Source organism: Chamaea fasciata, unplaced genomic scaffold (assembly GCF_029207755.1).
Source record: "Chamaea fasciata isolate MVZ Bird 193981 ecotype frontalis unplaced genomic scaffold, bChaFas1.0.hap1 SCAF_3, whole genome shotgun sequence".
In the NCBI taxonomy this organism is placed as follows: domain Eukaryota; kingdom Metazoa; phylum Chordata; class Aves; order Passeriformes; family Sylviidae; genus Chamaea; species Chamaea fasciata.
In genome coordinates, this window is record NW_027094088.1 from 16047458 (window position 1) to 16067079 (window position 19622).

The 19622-nt window shown below is 50.0% G+C and overlaps 1 protein-coding gene across 1 annotated transcript in view; it reads right to left on the minus strand.

Moving 5' to 3' along the window:
• The window catches only part of GALNT14 (polypeptide N-acetylgalactosaminyltransferase 14), a 92630-nt gene extending 77994 nt beyond the window's left edge, over window positions 1-14636 (minus strand). Inside the window, exon 1 of the mRNA XM_066178136.1 lies at window positions 14508-14636. Within this exon, the coding sequence (XP_066034233.1) occupies window positions 14508-14636 (129 nt within the window). The remainder of the gene's footprint in view (window positions 1-14507) is intronic.
• Between the last annotated feature and the right edge of the window lie 4986 nt (window positions 14637-19622).

Consider the following 19622-nt stretch of genomic DNA (forward strand, 5'->3'; position numbering starts at 1 on the left):
CACACAGCTCCCCTAGGAGTGATGCTCTGCCCCGTTTTTCTGCCCTCAAGATATCATCCCGAGTCATGAGATACATTTTTCCCCCCATATCTTTTTCCTCCTCTTACAAAAGCTGTGGCTGAGGGTTACCATGAAGGCATTGAATCCTGCTGCCAGCCATCAAGTGCTTCACGCCACAAAAGCCTGGCAGCAGTGAGGTCCACAACGAAATTACTCACATCTTCCTGCAAATAACTTCCCACCATCCACCTTAATTTCTTCCAACCTAGGACCTGTCCCAACGAAACACTCCAAACTCAGCAGCATACCCAAGGCAGGGGTACGTGCCTGAACTACCAACTCTGTTAACAACTTCATCACTGCCACTAACGCTTCAGCTTCCCCTTCAATTTCTTTCCCCCATCCAGACTGACAGTTCTCCAATGATTTTAGCTGAATTTAGCCCATTTTTAGTTAATTTGGCTAAGATTTTGCTAAAGTTAGCGAAGTAGCTAATTATACACAGTGTCTGCCATTAAATCTCAAAGTCCCTCTCTATAAAAAGAGACTCATTATCACTGATTTGTCTCTAAATGACGGAGACTTTAAATCACTGCCACATAACATCTGGTTTGTGGCCCATGGGGAGCTGCCAGGCTCTGTTCAGCTGGATAACAACCCACTGGTGGAGATGACACTGACTCAGCTCCAAACTTCCTTCTACATCCCCAAAGCATGGGCCAGGGCTGAGGGACAGAGTGTAGGCAGCTCAAGGACCTAGAAACTGCTGAAATCGGTAGAAGGCTTAAGCCTTGGGGGCTTTCAGCCTTTCACCAGCAGGAAAGCATTTTCAAACTAAAAAAAAAAAAAAGGAAACCCAGCTAAGGCAGAAAGCAAATGAAAGGGTTGCAACCTTAAGAGCTGCAGAGACATTCAAACAATAGTATCTCAAACCTTCCCTGCAGCTGTAGCCGGAAAGACTATAAATTGGCCTATGATTTAGCTCCATTTGGTGCCCTCTATCCAGCCCTGTGGCACGGCCCACGCAGCGGATACCAGCTTCCATCCTTATCTCCACCATCCATTAGCTGCTGTCAGCAAGTGCGGGGAGAAGGTGGGGTGCCAGCACAGCTCTGCTTGCACAGGAACCCCCATTTCCTCCCCCAGCAAGTTCCCTCGCAGCACCTCCAGCCTTTGCTAGGACCATGCTGCTGTGCTGAGGGTCCTTGGCCAAGGTAGATATTTCATCTCATAGTCCATTCATTGTTGAGTACGCTATTTTCTTCCCAATTTTTCCTTCTATTTCCCCCTCCTTTTTTTTTTTCCTTTCCCTCTTCTCCCCCTTGGTTCATTACATCCATCATTTATATCCACAGCACCAGCCAGCTGATTTACTGCCTCGATCAATGCAGCTCCAGCATGAAAAAGAGACACAGCAAACTCAGCAAGCAACAGGGACCCAGCAGCAGGAACCTGGAAGGACAAGAGGGAGGGACAGGGAACAAAATCATCCCACAAGCAAAAGCACCAGCAGCACAACTTTCTGCACTCCCTTCTCCATACAGCAAATCTGCAAGGACAGGACAGTGCCAGGGCAGATGGACAGATCCTGCCAGACGCTTCTGGAACACAGGAGGTTCGAGGCTGCAGACTCTACAAGCAGAGAAGACTTGGGTGAGAATTTATTTTTGCCCGGCAGCAGGCAGCAGAGAAACCTACTCCATCAGGATCGACTTGGAGCACTTCTGCTGGGCCCCTCATTTGCTCTCCCTCTCCTAATGAACAGTGTGACAAGCCTAGAAATCAATGGAGGCTCGGCGAACCCTGAGCGCAGCTCGTGCCAGCGCCCAGCCAGGCGTCCCCGGCACCTGCTCTCCCTAACTCAAACCGACGGGGAGTGATTGCCCAACAGCTCCGCTAATGGCCACCCTGTCAGGGCTCCTCACCCACACCCCGGCAGGGCAGGCCATGGAAACAAGTCATTTGTGGAGGTGCCAGCCTTCCCCACGGCAATACCTGTGCAGAAAAGGGGGGCTGCTGCAGTGCTGCCAGGAACTGGCCTTGGGGAAGTCCCCAGCACTTCCCTGCAGCTGAGGATGCTCATCTCAGTACTTCTCTCCCAAACAACCGCTGAAGTTCCTAGGCCTTGGGCCCCATAAACAAAATCAAAGTGTTTATGGCTGGATGGACACTGTATATTTTGGGCCAAAGAGGAAATGTGGGGACACCTCAAAGAAAAGCCACCTGTTTGCGTACCTCAGGTTGGAAGGCACACAAGAAGTGCGAACATAGCCCTGGGGGACAGAGAGGGATGCAGAGCAGACCAACAAGTGGAACAGGGTGCCAAGAATCTGCTTTTGGCTCTTTTCCCTAAAATACCTGGCATACTGAAAATTGCCTGAGGCAGCTGAAGCTGCACATGAGGGACAAGGCTTTGTTGGAGAAATAGCTGCATCCCAGTGCCAGACAAGGAAGCATGGGAGCTGTGGCATTGGCGCACACATGATGGGGAACAAACACTCTCCAAACCCAACACCAAGTGGGAGCAGCTCCTCTGAGCGCCCAGAAGAGGTTAGGATGCAAAAGGGCTCTCTCACAACAAAGAGCCCCTAGCTTCAGCTCCAAAAGCCTCCATTCACCACAATCACAGCCCCCCTGGCACTCCCTGCCCTGCTGCACCACCAAGTACGTACCAGTGTATATACACAAATATATATTACTCAGTTTGCTGCTTCTCCCATCTACGCCTGAAAAGAGGACAAGAAGAAGCATGCAAAGCACTGCTGCATCAAGCATGGGCTGCCCTGAGCCCTCACAGTGCCCATGCCCTGTTCTCTTAACCTCACTGCAAGGGGTTCATTTCCCATCTTGTTTCATGGCTCAAAACTGTTCCACCGTGCTTTGCTTGCCTAAAAAAATGTTGTTAAGAGACAGAAAAAAAAAAAAAAGTGGACAAACAGGAGGGATTTAACTCTGCCTTTGCATCTCCTGACTGGAGGGGCTTCACACACTACTCACTGTGGCATTGGTGATTTAATCATCAATGCAATGCAACTGCAAACAGCAGCAGACAGCAGAGCTGGCAGGAGTAATGCTCCCTCCAACAGCGTGAATATTAAGGACATTTAACAGCCCTTGTAATCACACTGTGGCTCCTTGCAAGAACACAGCCAGGCAGCACGAGGGAAGGTACTGAACTATGCTGCTGGGTTATCAAACCTCCCCATGCTCTTTACAGCACTGAAACCAGCCCTGCTTACAGAAAAGTGAGCGCTGGCTCCCCCGTTCTCTCCAAACCAAATCCCATGTGGCAAAAGCCCTTAAGCACGCACCAGGATGAGCTGGGTGGCTTGAGAGCCTCCTTCAGTGAAATCCCCCCTCTTGTGGAATTTGGGTCCCTGTAACATGGAGCAAGCATTAAGAGCTTGAGCAAATTAATCTCCTGTACCTGTCTGATGCACTGGGAAAGTATTACTGGGGAGAGAGAAAAAATCCTGAGCATGGCATGAGTTTAGCCATGCCTCAGGACTTGAGATACATAATAGTTTTTAGGTCAAGCATTAGTTTGTTCTCAAAGAAGAAATGTCCCCAGCTTATATGCTTTGAAAGTTTTTACTCTTTCATTGGATTAATACAATTCTGAAAAGTTCTCTGTGATTTTGAGGCAGTTATCTACAGCAGTTATCCACAGCATCCTACTGCAATGAAACACCTGTGAAACACAGCCATTCCTGCCCTGTGGACTTGAAACACAGCTTCCAGAAACAAGGGGGAAAAAGTGTGAATTTATCTGCTTTATCTCTCAGATGCAGTAATGGCTGCTGGTTCTGCCTGATGATGAGGACAACATCTTGAGAGCCAAGCCTCATTCAGACAGAGAAATGCTGGGTTGCCCAAAGCCACACACACAGCTGGTGCCAATCCACAAACCAAGATCAATATGAGGAGATCAGCACCAAAAATTGATTGATCCCAGTTGATATTTACATATAGAAACTCATAACTGTTTGGCTGTTTTGGCTGGACTAACATCTGCACTGCCAGGAGCTCCCTCTTCCAGGTCCTCTCAGTGCAGCCTGTGCACCAGAGGGAAGGGAATTAGCTACCTGGCCTTTCATTCACACCTTTAATTATTCAGCTTATATTGATATAAAATTAACTGAAGCAGAATAAGCTCTTCTCCTAAATACAGGTGCCCACACACAGGAATCACCGAGATTAAAAGGTGCAAATTACTTTATCTAATGAGTTAATTTCCAGCTATCACATGGGCAAATCCCCGTGCTGGGCCAGCACCTGCTGCTGCACAAGCTCTGCCCCAGTGCTACGGCTGCTGGTCCAGCACGACACTCTGGGTAAACAGAAGATGTGCAAAGGTTTGGTTACACAGCAGAGATGTGCTTCACTTCTATGAATGAAACTTCTATTTCATTCACAGAGTCAGGATTTGGCCACAATGATGGCAGCAAGAGCTGTGCTCCCAAGGATGCAGTAAGGCACCAAGGGCAAGGAAATCCCATTTTCCAGAACACCTCTTGTGCCTGTTGGGGAAGGTTGACCACTCTCCACCTCCCAGCAGCTGATGCCCTAAAGCACCAACACGATTTCCTGCTGTTCCCCCCATGCGAGCAGAGCTTCTGCCTGCAAAGGCCAAATTGAAACTGACTTTCCTTTGCTGACATTGCCTTCAGGAGGGAAGGTGTCCTCACCTTGCTGAATACTGCCATGCCTCGGCTGAAGAACAACATCTGAATGACCTTCCCTGGCATTCAGATGCCTGCTGGAGCTCACTCTCACCTCACAAGATTGTGAGGTGATTGTGATTTGTGTTTATATTTTCTGTTTGATTTCTGGAAACACTGTATTTCCTGAGTGCACAGGTGCATCCAGGAGGTCCCTGCTCAGGAGACACATCCACGCCCAGGCGCACTAACACAGGCCATGTCACCAAGTAACGTAACACTTCTCTCATCATTCGATTCCCGTTTTTGTCACTTGCAAGTCTAATTTCAAATTTCAGATATTTCACTTTCTCACCATTTCTTGTGCTCCTGACCAAACCCTTCACACACCACCTCTGCCAGGGGTCTCCACCCCAGAATCAGCTCCTCTCATGCCATGGCCAGCAGACATGGCTGCCAGCACACTGCTGGGCTGAGGGCACATCCCCAAGGGCTGCAGAGAGGTTGGTTCTTTTTTCTCTGAAGAGACTTAAACCAAAGATCGTCCTGCAGGATGGGAGGGCAGGACAGGAGGTTCTTCTTCACAAAGCGTTTTGCTGTACCACCGAGAGAAAACCTACACATATGCAGCCTACACATTGTACATGGTTTAACCACAAGCACTATGCATATATTCATCCATTTGGATCCCAGTGGCAGCAGCAGATGGCTGGGTAATGCATGTTTGAGTCTGCCTCTCTCCAAATTACACTGTATTATGGCACCAGGAAAATGCAATGGGCAGTATGAATGCCACGACTCCTCCCTGCTCCTTCTCCATCCAGCTCCATTCCTGTTGAAGGCAGGACCATGCTACAAAAGTCCCCTTCCCAGCTTGGCTCCCACACAAGAGCTCCAGCAGCTCCAAGTCTTCCCACTGTCCACCCCACTGGAAAAACCACCCGCTTTGCCCAACCAGACCCCGAGTTTCACATTTCATCTAGGCAAGGTCAAAGTGCAAAGGGCTGCATCTCAAATATCCCCCAAGGCAGATCCCAAAGGATATCAGAGGATATTATTTCATCCTGAACGATCCTGAATCAACCCACTGGGTAAAGCAGATTACCTAGACCCAGACAAAAAAAGTAATTTAAATAAAAATACCTTTTTAAAAAATCACTGTTTTGTAAGAAGAACTAAGCCAGCCATTGAAAGTGAGTCTGCTCACACCTGTAACCCCTCCCTCTCATCTTTTCTCCATCTCACCTAAAAACAGGCAACTAAAAATTCAACACACAAGCAAGAAAAGACATGCACAAACTCCATCCAGCCCGGGGGGGCTGCAGCCAAGGCCTGCACCACTGAACATATTCATGTCTTATTTGCGAGCCGTGTGTCTCCATAATGGGTTATGAGGTGTAGTTGTATCTGGCGGATGCCGACGGTGGTCCTTGAGGAGGAAATGGTGTGTGTCTAAATGCAGGCAAAGCTATTTGGAAAGCCAGGACAAAGCAGCCTTTCTCTCCTGGCATAGGCCAAATCACATCCTTTGGACTTACTCCTTCAGTGGCTCCAAAAGAAAAAGAATCATCCGTCTCAATTTTCCTGGCTCTGTGAATAATGTTTAGAGAATAGAGGGTGATTTCATAGCTCATTTGTTTTTGCACCGCATGAACCCTGCTCTCCTCGCATCACTTTCCAATCAGGTTTATTGCTGCTGTTTCCACAAGAAAACCAAGGAGGGAAAGGCTAAGACCTACAGTCTCACTTGAGATGGAGGGGGAAAAAAACCCAAAAGTTAAAAAAAATAAGAAAACAAATAAAGGAGAATCTCTCTTTCCCTTGTCTTTCAGCCTGATCTGAAAATGAACCTGTTTTGCTTCTGAATCAATTCTCTCCTGGCACTGCACTTCCCGCAGTACTTTCCGAGATGAGATGCAATCATTAGCTCACTTGCTCCTCCAAATAATATCACAAAGCTGGAGCTCAAGCTGCTTTGCAGTAAATCATCCCTAATTTCTGCCTATGTGCAGCAAGGCAGGGTTTGGCGGGGGACACAAGCCCTGCCACACCCTCCCAGTGTCACCACCCATCTGCACACCTGCTGTCTGGGGACAGTCCCCCATCCAGCATGTCACCTTGTCCCCCCATGAGGAAGTGACACTGGCACATCATCCCTTACTCGAACACCTCTTCAGTGACTCACAAAGGACCACCACACCTCTCACTCCCTCGGGCTGCAGAAAGAGTTAACCAAGGCTCATTAGGGGTTTCCAAACATCAGGACTGAGGCAAACTATCAGTACAACTAATGTTGCCTCCATGAACAAAGGAGTGAACTCCTGCTGAACTTGTCACCACTGATCATTTTCCAAAGGCACACGTTAAGGATGAGAAACAGTCCTCCTGCAACCCATGCCAGCAACTCTGTGCCACTGGCACCCAGATTGTCAGCCACTCCCAGGACACCCAATCTCATCCCACAGCAGACTTTCCAGGTACCCTACGAACTGATCCAGCCTGACCTAGAGCTGCCCTTCCCACCGCAGCAGCAGCTAAATGGGAAAACCTATACCTAGGCAGCCTCACTTTCCCAGCTCCCCTGGAAATACATACGAAGAGTGGAGCAATACTGATTTAGATGAGCAGAAGATGGGGCTAAAATCTCCTCCTTGGCTTACTCTTCCTGTAACACTAATTCCTGCTGAGATTCTGGAACCAAAAAGGGTAAAGAGGGTGGGAAATCAATTTAATTGCAGCTTAGTAAGCAACTGCACTAAGTGTCACTGGCAAAATCTGAACATTTTGCTGCGAGAGAAAGGGGGAGAAATGGCTTTTTCATTGCACGGGAAAGTGGATTGAGAGCAAACTCCCCCCCATCATCTGCTCCTCACCCTTTCCTTCTTTAAACAGGAGGAAGCCAGCAAGAAACACACAGCTAACGCCAGCAATCTCCTGCTCCTGCTACTCCAATTAATAGTCAATCCGCTGCACCCTTTGTCGTTAGGCTGCACGTAATTACTCCTTCACGCAAACATCTTCCTTAAACAGATCCTACTTCTGTTTTCTCCGCAGATACGTTCCCCTTAATTGGTTTTATTGCACCAAACGCTGGCCTGCCCTCACAGATGAGGCTCTCCCAGGCGGAGTACGTTGCTTTTGCATTTCCACAACTTCTTCCAAGATTGCTTCTCCCACTGGCAAAGAGATCACAGCACAGAGAACACACCCGGAGGTACCAAAGTGGCATTCTGTGAGCTGTGCACACAGAACACACACATCCATGGACCCAGGAGAAACACTGGGCACACAAAGCCCCAATGTTCAGTTTCCCGGGGATTTGTCAGCTTGGGACAATAACACTGCACCTGCATTCATGAGGGATTACAAGACAGTGTTATTTGCAAGGCTGCATCTCCTGGCAGTGCCCTTCCTATCCTGGAACTCACCCAGCTCACACCTGGGGAGCTACAGCAGCTCAGCAGAGTGTGCCCTCCACACTCTGACCTGGTCTCTACACATAAAACCAACCTCTCAGCTTCAGAAAGCACAGAAAATTTCTAGCCATAGTACCACAGAATGCTCCCTGGACCTGCCTTCCCCAGGCACAACATTCCCATTTATAGCTCTCACCCTGCAGCCATCCCATGTGCAGAGTCCCCTGCCCGTGGGGAGGCACAGGTCACGTTGCAGAGCCAGGGACAAGAGATGTCTCAGCAGAGCAAGAAGTAAACCCAGCCAAGACAGGCCCTGGGCCATGAGCCCATCAAAATAAATCAGGATGATGCTTTCTTATCAAGGAAAGGAAAAGCGAGGAGAAAACAGTGAGTTCTTGAGTAAACAATCCAACTCTGTGCATATCTGAGGTGGTGAAAGGATAAATAGGACAAAACATCTTCCCTGACAGTCAACATGGTTCTCAAGCACGGAGACACTTCAACATATGTGCTGTGTCTCTGAAGCCTTTGGCATCCAGACACAGAGCTGATTTTGGAGACTTCTCTGCTCAAAAGTAGGGGGAAGTAGGGATCCTTTTTGTCAAGCCCACCCTAAACGTCACCAAGGGTTCCAGGTTGTGAGCCAGAGCTGAGTGGTCCTAAACACCCAGCAGCAAGGGCTTGAGCCCTTCCCTGTTACCAAGGAGAGGATAATGCCAAACCATGTCATACCAGCTGGAAAAGGATGCCGCAGCCTGGAGCAATTCCACGTGCAGCGTGCTCCACAGGGACCCTGACAGAAGAAGCCATGACACTCCTGACTCCAACCCACCCTCAGAACATCACCACCTCTAACACCCCTTCAGAGCGAAGCAGCAGGACTCTTCCAACTCTTTTTATCTTTCCAGAGCACAATAAAAAGTATTTTCCTTCTTCTGGTGCTCAACAGTTCTTGTCAACAAAACACATACCACCTGCACAGAAATTTATTTATACTCTTACCAGGAGAGAAGCAGAATCCTTGCCTCCTCTCCTTCCCCCCCAATACTTCTTTTAAAAGCACCAAGCTAAAAAAGGCACCTGTACATTCCAATGCTCACTGTTTTGCAAAGCAAACAGGTCTTGTTCAATCAATATTTATGCCCCCATCAGTCACAGCTGCAACACAGAGCTCCAACAGAATATAATGGAGGCAAAATTCATTCACTGCAATTACCAGTGAAAAATTAGGAAGGTTTTCATTGACTGGTTATTGCTTCACAGGTATCCCAGGGAGCACTGTAATGCGCAGCGGGCAGGTTAATTAAATGAGGTGCACCAGACAGGCTGCTCCATTTGTCCACAGCTGGTTTAGTAACCCAGGTGACTTCCTCACCTCACCCCTGCTCCACCAGACCTGTCCTGCCTGATCCCACAGATGAGGGCAGCTTGGGCACGGTTTTCTGTTTTATCCAGCACTAAATGCACAAGCAAGTGTGAGAGGAATTGGATTCCATCACAGCTCCTTCACAAGCAAAGCTCTGCACATCCTAGAAAGCTGGTCTTGCTCCTAGAGAGTTCAGAGTGGGATTTCACCAAGAAAGCATGAAGTAAGTTTCCCCTTCTCTCACATCCTGGACCTATCCATGTCCCAAGTCCCAGTAAATACAAGCTTCCTGAGTAACAAACACTCTGACGCTTTTTTTTTTTTTTTTTTTGTTCCCAACAGCTTCACCACTTCAATCCCTTAATTGTCAAGATCTGAATTTTTGCAGGATACACAGTTATTTTAATCTGTTAAGTGGCTCTGCTGCAATAAAACTGACAGGAATTTAGTATCTGGAGACTGTCAGCTGAGCTCCAGGTGCTGAGGCTTTCTAGATGGCGATGATGCAGAAGGAAGCACAGGCTGGTGCAAGGCACATAAGCACAAAGCTGCCAAGGGTCCCTTTGCACTGAGGTCTGACCCTGCAGGGTGCTGAGCACCCTGGAACACCTGGAGCAGGCAGTGAGGATGCTGAGCTTCTCCATATCTCCCAGGAGCCATTCCCCAGCTACATTTGAGCACACTCAGAAAGGAGACGTTGCATTGCAAACACTAGTACAAGTCAAGTAGAATAGGTCACTTTTTTAATAAAGGAAACTTTTCCTCTGTAGCTTTTCCCCTGCAGTCAAGCCCGTCACAGACCCGCTTTCCCACCAGAGGCTGTCAGCTGTGCTTCAGCCACTCATCAGAGGGAGCAAGCTAGCATGCAGGAAGGAATGAAGGGAAATAAAATCCCAAACCAAACAAAAACTATTTTCCTGCCCCTCCTGCACACACTGCTGGCCCGGAGTACAGGAGCCCAGACCCCTGAAAACCCCTCCCTGCTGCAGGGCTCTGCCATACAGCCACTGTAGTCTGATACAGGTGCAGGAAGTGAGATGACCAAGGGCCTGTCACCCACCTATTCATCTCCTGCTCCTTCATTAGCATCCCCCAGGGCCATACAGCCACAGCCTGGCACAGAACACAGGAGCCAACACACCAGCAAAGCATTGCTGCAGAGCCAGCTACAAGAACTCCTAACAATTAATTTGGGATTTTGCTTGTAATTAATCCCGCGTATCAGTTCCCCTCATTATTCCTTAATGTAATTAAGTTATTAGTTTACATGTACCCCCCCTCAAAGCAGAGCAGTGGGATGGATCAGAGGGAGGCAGGGGAGATGTCATGCAGTAGCATGGGGCCATGAGCCCTGATTTCTGCAGCACATGCCAAGCCCCCACCACTGCCTCCCTGGGTGACTTCAGGTGGGGTCACTAGCAGCCCGATTTTCCAAGGGGATAAAACGATTCCAGTTCCTCCAGAGTTCACCAGAGACAGAAGGATACAAAGTTCAATTAGCCTCTCCGGGTCCTGGGTTTATCCAGCTGGAAAACTGCCGGGACAAGGAGGACAGGCTGGAACTAATTAAAGCTTGCAAAGTGTTTCGAAATCCTCCGCCAAAAGGCAGGGAAGGAAAGAGGCATCGACGAGTCCTAGCGAATCCGTGACCCCAGCCAGCCCCATGTCCTTTCAGCCCCATCCATCAGGCTCGGCTTCCCTGCAGGCTGAGTCCACGGCTGCTAACCAGGCACCCGGACGGGTAAAGCTTCCTGGCAGGGGCAGGCACACTACTACGGCTCCTCTTCCCAGCCAAGTCACAGGACTCACTGCATAAAGGGCAGCGAAAGGGCGAGCGTTACTTACGGCACTAATAGGGCTTGATCTGCCTCTTGGAAAAGAGAGAAAAAACAACCCCCAAACCCCAAGCAAGAGCGGTAAAAACAGCACCGGAGGGACCGGCGAAGTTGTCCCAGGAACAACTTCATGGTCCTAAACACAGCCAATTCTTTTCTTCCACACCCTACCAGCCCTGCAAGGTTGCTACACCTCACGGCCAGGAGGGAGTCCCACACCCTAAAATCCAGCCTCAACCTGCTCCTGCTGCCCTGGCATGTACCACCAGCGGCAGCAGGCAGCAGGGAGGAGGAGGGAAAGGAGGTGACAGGGACTGAGGGAAGCAAGGGCTGGCAAGAAGGGGCACCCTCCACCTGCCTGCCACTGGGCAGCAGCGAGAGATCCACAGAGAGGGACTGCAGGGGAAAAATTACAGGGGGAAGTGAAGCCAAGTTGATTACAAGAGACTGCTGCACCCACCTCTTTGGGCATGAGCAGCTCAGGAAAGCTCAGCTACTGCTGCAGGACCTGCCCTGAATGCCTGCCTTCACCATGTTCTTGAGATGCCAAGCCAGCAGCATGTTTTGGGCAAAGACTCAAAGACTGCATCAGACCCCTCACATCAAGGTCCTGCCTCGGAGCCCACCCCAAAACAGGATCCTCCAGCTGCAAGAAAAATATCACCAGCCTTCCTTTGGGAAGCTGAGGCCCGGACCTGGCTCAGGATTCAGGGTAAAGCAAGGGGCGAGGTGCAGACCAAAATAACAGCGATTGATGGGCATCCATGGAGTCGAGGACAGCAGCTCCATGAGCAGCAGCTCCGCTGTTGGCTCTTACCAGGGCACCAATGTGCCACAGCCAGCCAGGGAGCTCGGGCACGGCGGCCTTCCAGCATCCCTGTGTGCCGGGAGCCCTGCCGGGGACAGGCACGGGGCAGGAGGCAGCGTTACCAGCTGGAGCCTAACTGGAAAGGTCTAAAGGTTAAACCTACACGAGGCATGATACATGGTGTGCCCATGCCCACAGAAATACAGCTCAGCTGGGAGAGAAGGGGGAGGGAACAGGTTGGAAAATGCTGCCAGGAAAGTTTATGTGGATTTGCTCCATTTCTGCTCAGTAGCTGTCTTACAATGTTTGAGCTGCTGTTAGCAATCCAGCACATCCTCTTGTTTCTCAAAGGATTTGGGAGGACAACCCTTAACTGCTCAAGTTTTCATCAGTGGCAGCCAGTCCCACTGGCCAGGGCAACAGCACACAGCACCAGGCTCCTCTCTGGCCCACAGCATTCCTGTCTCTGGTACCCCAGTCAGCTCTGCAGCCGTTCAGAAGTGCTAACTGAAGTGACACCACATCCCCACGCTCATAAGCAGCTTATAAGCCATACAGCAGCCAAAGCAGTTTCCGAAGCCAAAAAATGCAATGCATTAAAAAATAAGAAACAATCTGCACTCTATAGATCTCAAGGGGATTCAACTGTTTGGATAGAAAATTCAGAAGAAATGAAGGAGAGGCAATTTAAGCAGTCAGATGGCTGGAGTTATGGCAACTTGGCAGTGGCAGCTTCAAAACGTGGGGACGGATCCTGTGTGGAAGAAGTTCCCTTCACCTGCTGTGGGAGCCAAGCAGCATCAGCAACCTACACCCAGAGGTGGGGAGCAGAAAGCAGAATGTCAGGTGCAGAAAGCCAAAATGGGCTGCAAAATGGCAGCAATTCAGCGGCGGCTGGTGCTATGTGAGAAGCAAGGTTCATTTCAAGGAGATTACAGTGGCCCCTGTCAAACAGGGGAGGCCTTTTTTTGCAATTTTTACAAATACAGTTCTGACACCAAAGCACAGTTCTGGTTAAGAAAGCTCTTGTCTTCTAACTCTGCTTTCAGTGACTTATTTATTGCCTTCCCCCGCTTAAATAAATAAATAAATTTATAGATAATTATTTCTTTTTGGGGCCTGAAGTCACACAGATTCATTCCCTTCTTCTAGGATTGAAAGATTTACAAAAGCCTGAAGAAACCTCCTCAATCATTTTTATTTAAAAAAACATGGAAAACCAATAATTCCTCAGGATGAAAAAATCAAAGTAAGCTTTATGAGTTCTGACTTCTATTTTTCCAATCAGGTCGTTAATTCAGTTGCTGAGGTGACAGACACATATATGAGACTCTGCAAAGATGTGGTGAACATGAAAAGCTGTCGTACATTGCGGGCCAAACACTGCTGGGTGTCACTGATACAAAAAAAGGGGCTGAGGGCTCACACCCTCCCTCTGCCACAATAACCCTAATCTTGGTGTATTTTCAGGAGCTGGGCTCTAACACGGATTAATTAATTCAAGATTTACAACAGTACAGCTAAGCAGCATCTAATCCATGTCCTTTGGAAAGTTAACCCTCAGTGAAACCCCAGCCGCTCCCAGCCGAGGAGAGGACACGGGACCCCGTTCAGCCGAAGCTGCTCGCAGCTCCCCTGCTTTTCGTTTGGGCAGTGAAACTCCTCGGATTCACTCCCTGTGTGGAGCGAGATGCTCCTCACATCTCTGCCGTGCTGTCACTCCAGGGACTCAGACACAACACAGAAAGTCGCGATTGCACGGGTACCCTCCTCCCAGCCCGGCTGGGGCTCCCAGGGAAGCAGCATCCTGCCCGTGCCTGCTCTTCCACCACAACCAGCCCCGAAAAGCCCCGGCGCTTTAACCGAGCTCGCCCAGCCCGCGAACGCCAAACACGAACGACCCAAGTCCGCTCCCCTCTGCTTTCCGCCCGGGCAGGATCGAGCCCTTCTCCTTTAGGGCAGAGCTCGGGAGCACGGCGTGCCCCACGGGGAAAGGAGTCGCCGGTCCCCTACCTGTGACACGAACCACGCGTTTCGTTTCCTCGGGCGCACCGCTCCCCAGGCCCGGGAGCCTGGGATGCTCCAAGCTGGCGGCGGGACAAAGGGCCGGTACCGCCGGCGGCACCCGCGGCCGGGGCAGCCCCGACGGCCGCAGCCCCCGGTGAAGCGAGGCGGGGGGGCGGCTGGGGCTGCCGCTGCCCGAGACCGAGCAGAGGGAGGTGAGGGGGGAAACCAAGACCGGGCGGTACGGAAAGGGTCCCAGCGTCCCCCCCGCAAAGGCACACGTCCGATACCAAACTTGAAGGGGAACGCGATGGGGTTGGGGCTCCCGAAAACCGCCGGGAACTTCTTCCCCGGGCGGCGGCGGCATCGCGCCCAAGTCCCGCCGGAGCAGCCGCGGCCCCGCCGCCCCTTCCTTACCTCCGGCGTGTGTCCCTCGGGCTCCGCCGCCTCCAACTTCCTCCGCGCCCCAAAGAAGAAGAGGAGAAGGGCGGCAAGCCAGAGCACCCCCAGCAGAGACAGCACCAGCCGCCGCGTCGGCCGCCTCATCCTCGGGAGGAGGGAAAAGTCCGGCGGGGGCAGCGGGAGACGGTGGGGGGGAGCCGCGGGCGGCTCGGGGGGCAGCGGGAGCGGGGCTGGCGGGGAGGAGGGTCTCGCCCGCCCGCCTCGGAGCCGGCGAAGCGAGTCCCGGGCTGTGCATGCTCTGCAGGGGAGGGGAGGGGAGGAGGAACGGGAGGAGGAGGAGGCGCCGGGAGGAGGGGGGCTGGAGCCAGAGCCGCTCGCCGGGGAAAGGTGCGGCGCGCCGGCAGCCGGGCTGGTGCCCGTAGAGCCGCTGTCCTGCCCGCTCCGCGCTGACAGGGAGGCAACCCCGGAGACGGGGACACGGAGGGGTGCGGGGGCGCCTGTGTGTAACCGGGGATGCCCATCCCTTTGCCCTGCCTCCGTGAGGGAGTCCGGGCCACTTGCAGGCGAAGGGATGCGCGGGGCTGGGCAGCGCCGCTGCGAGTTTGGCCCGGGTCGGTCCCGGTCCCCGCCCGACAGCGGGGCGAGGGGAGGCCACCGTTCAACAACACACAGAGGAGGCTCAGACATGATGGGAAGATTAATTTAACCAATTGAAACAGCAGGGGAAATTCAGGTAGGTGGAATTTAATTACTGGATTTGGAAGAGAAGATGTGTGTCTCCAGAGCTGTCAAGAACACTTAAAAAATAAAATCATAATCATCAGCTGTTGGTATTCCGGCAGCAGCTTAGTGCCGGGCCATGGTCCTGCCAAGATGGCCCTCAGCCGTCATCCCTGTCCCATGGGGTGTTCCTTGCTGGCTCCATACACAGCTCCAGCCCAGCAAGCCTGTCCACACAGGGCAGTCAAAGTGGGAATTACAGACCTTGCTGAGGGGGAAAAAAAACCTAACACAGCTACGGAGTAGGACTTCAGAAAAGAGCTGTCTCACCCAGCTACCCCTGCTAACCTGCCTGACGCTGCTCTTCTGATCTTGCCACTGACAAGTATTACATGAGCTGAGCAAACCTTTGCAGAAGACATTAGAGAATACATTAAGTATTGGAGCAGATGTGAGTCATTCATGTTAGTACAAAAACTATAGAACAAACCCCATAAAAACAGGAATCCATGCATAAAGTAACATATGGAATGAAATAGAGATAAGATGTCAAATGCTGGAAAGTCCAATGCACATGTTCTAAACAACCTCTCCTATGCATTTCCCACATACTCCTCCTGGCTTTATTATTTCCTGCAGTTGTTTTCTGTCACTTGCTAATTTATCATTTGCAATCTTCATCCTCTGTCCTCCTCTGATTTATTTCCAGGGCTCAATAAGCCCTTCTCCCTAACATAATCCATGCCTCTCAGGCCCAACGTTCACAGAAAGATGCCCAGATAAAAATTTCATTAGCATCCACAAAAAGGGACATTGCTCTTTCTTTGTTTTAAAGCCGTGTGACTTTGAAACACCTTTACCAGAATAAAGAAATCCAGGCCCAGCAGGAGTTAGTTTGAACTTTGTTTTACAGCCAGGCAGGACCAGAACTAACCAGGTGGGAAAGGGGCAGAAAATCCTCATGCCCTGGGGAGCGGCCAACCTGATGTCACATGGGAAGCCCACACCAACCCGTTCCCACGGTGTGCATCATTTGTTATGCCAATTAACCTTCCTCAACCCTATGTTCAGGGTAGCTGGACCATCACACTTCATCTCTGCCACCATGAGCCATCTCTACCCAACCTAGTTGGGACCTACAGGTGCTGTTCTGTCCCCCAAACTGTTGCCTTAAGCTTTTTCCGGACAGCCAAGGTAAAACACCTGAGCAGCTTTCAGCAGCTGAGGCACATCAGTGGTAGTTATTACTATGGCTTATAGTTGTCTTCTTGCCTCATGCTCATCCCTGCTGTTAGGACAGACTGGTTGCTACCTCTCATATACCTCCTTTGGATCAGGAATGGCTTTCTGACCAAAATATCACCTTGCCATGAGTAGAAAATAGCTACGGGTGTTTTCCTGCCTGGGACAAAGTGACCTTGGCTGCTGTTAAAGTGTTCCCCCAACACATTTGCAGAGGGTGCTGAGTTTTTCCTACAAGACCTCCCTCTGTGCTAGGAGAGTTTTTCCAGATAAAGGCACCTGGAGGGTGTTATCATTCAAAGCTGGATTTAAAACCATGTATTTTTTGTAGGTCAGACTTTCAGGGGAAGCTATTACAAAATACAGAGGGGAAGTAGAGAAAATATGAAGGAAATACATTACAAATTAGATTACAGGTAAGGTAATAAATAGGACATACCTGACAAAAATGCAATCAGATAATGCTTTCTTATTACCTTGAGAAACAACTCCCTCTGCTGAGGGAAAGCTTCACTGGCAGGGCTCGGTGCTGTGATGGATAACTCGCTGTGCCCGGCAGAGAACGGGCAAAGGCCCAATGCTTCCCGGCTGGCACTGGCACCATTCCAGCCAGGAGGGGACACTGCAAATCCCTGCTCTGTGCAGGTGTCCCATGTGGAGGCAGGAGACTCGAGGAGCTCTAGCAATGTGTCGTTCCCAACGAAATATATTCCTCCTGACAGTGTGCCTGTGTGCTGGGACAGATAATATATCAAGCAGATGATGCTAACGGCTATTTAAACGAGAATAAGGCAAGAATACAAATCTGGAGGTTCAAAGTTATTTGAAGTCATAGACTTTCAGAGACTTGTATAAAAATCCTACTGCAATTCCATTAAAAACATGGCAATAAAAAAAAATTCTTCTGTTATTGACCCATATCTTTCCTATCTTTCTTATTTTTCATCTGCCAATCTCAGCTGCTTCACAAGTGAGGTCCATAACATATTACCTGTTTCCAACACAGCAAAATTTACAGGCAGTACAGCCAGAGACAGACTAGGAAATGGGTGGCTGGCATTTGTTGGTATCAGCATTGAAAAGCTGATGAACATAATTGTTTCATGAAAGCAAAAATGGGACATTATTTCTGAGTGGGAGGGAGACTCTTCACAATCACAGCTTCAGACGATGGCCCTTCAGGGTCCTTTGAGGAACGGGTGAAAAGGGAAAGTAGCTCTCCTTCCTGTTTCAAGGGCATCTGTAAAGCACATTTCAAGGGAATCTAATCTCACTGGGTCTACAAACCAGCTGGACACTGCTTCAGTGCAGTTTTTACTAGGAATACTCTTGGGTTTGAGTTCAGTTCACATCTGAGACTCCATTCACAGAGTGTTTCTTTTCCAAAAGGACCACAAATACTTTGCAGTTTTTTCTCAGAAAGTTGAAAGGGGCTTAAAAACAGATACAGTCAAGAAGTGATCAGAGGAAAGGATCAAAATCCACCCCCAACTTGGGGATACTGAGGAGTCTCAACTGAACATGGGAGGTTATTGTAAGATGGAGGAGCCCCACCGAGCTCTGGATTGAAAGGGACTTCTAGGACAGAGAGCTCCACTGCCAGGGGAAGATCTGGTTCAGTCAGTGGCCTGGGGTGGCCCAGCACTCGATGCTGTTCATGGCAGCCGTGCAGCATCCCCATTAAGAGATGCTGTTTGCAGTAGCACATATATCAGAAAGACTGTATTTGTTTGCAGAAAATAAGAGATCAGCGTTTGAAAGGGTCATCAGGGTAAGAGGCTATACAGGGTGCTGGATTTCATTCAGTGGTACCAGGCTTGGGGGAAGAGGCTCATTCAGAAGCTTCTCTCCCAGCCCTGGCAGAGGATGTACTACACTTGCTGAATTTAAGCACACTGAGGACAGGGCCAGGAGAGGAGGGTGAGCACAACAAGCTGCTCCCAAATAGCTGTTTTGGCAAGTGCTGAGCATTGGCGTGTTTCAGCAGGAGCCCAGCTGTCCTTCATCACCAGCAGCAGAGGTGCCAACCTGGGTGCAGAGGCTCCAGGGCAGCAAGCCAGCACATGCCCCTGGCCCAGCACCACCCCACAGCCCCAGCCTGCTCCCAGAGATGACTCAGCACCATCTGATGCCCCTCCATGGGTGGAGCTGTGCTTCAAATGTGAACAGTCCTGTCAGTGACTTCCAGGCTTATATTTAATACTGGAACAAAGTTCCCTTTTCTGACCTGTAGCTGTTCAAAAAGCCTCCAGATCACTTGGTCAGTGTGAGGAGAGGAAGGGCAGAAGTCCTTTGCACAGGAGCAAGGAGGTTGTTGCTTTGCCATGGGGGTCCCCAGCTCTGCAGCACTTGACACCACCATGCTGTGGGCCCATGGAAAGCTGCTGCAGGGGTGCAAGTGTGGTGTGCTGAGCTGGTGGTTCCTACCCACAGCTGCCATCTCACACAGCCCTCAGTGTTGTGAGGGCAGTAAAGGCTCTCTGCCACCTCAGGCAGTACCCTGCCATCTCAAAAAACAGGTTCCATGATGGCTGTTGAAGATAATGTGAACACTATTCCACGTTTCTGTGGCAGGTAAGATCTGCCTTTGTTTTTGTGCTGTAATGGAAGATAAAACAACCAGACCAGTGCTAATATGAAAAATGTTCTCCCTGTGTTTCCTTGGAGAAAAATGTTAGAGAGAGCTCTGACCTAATACCAGAAGAATTGCAAGTATTAAAAAAAAACAAACTCAAAACTTTGTATTTGCTGTCTCCTCTCCCTTACTGAAGTTACAGAACTGTAGCTTGTCCTACATCTGCAGCTTAAATGGGAGGGTCAAATATGAAGCTGTGAAACACTCACCTTCTCCTCTCAGGTGATAATATCGTTGTGCACCTCCTCACCTACTGCTGCACTCAGAAAGGAAAATACAGGAGTTCCTGCAGGCTCTTTGCCACTATCAGTGTTGCAAGCACATCTCTTCCAGTACCTCTAAAGGATTTTTTTTCCTTTTAATTAAACCGCAAGCATTCTTCTCTAGCAAACTTTCCATGATGGCATCTCCAGTTAATTAAATGTTTAAGCTGTCAGGAAATGCTATGCATTAAAAAAAAATAAAATAAAGAGGAGAGCTACTTTAATAGCATTTGTTAATTGAAGCTCTCATCAAGTCAGCTGCAGCAACAG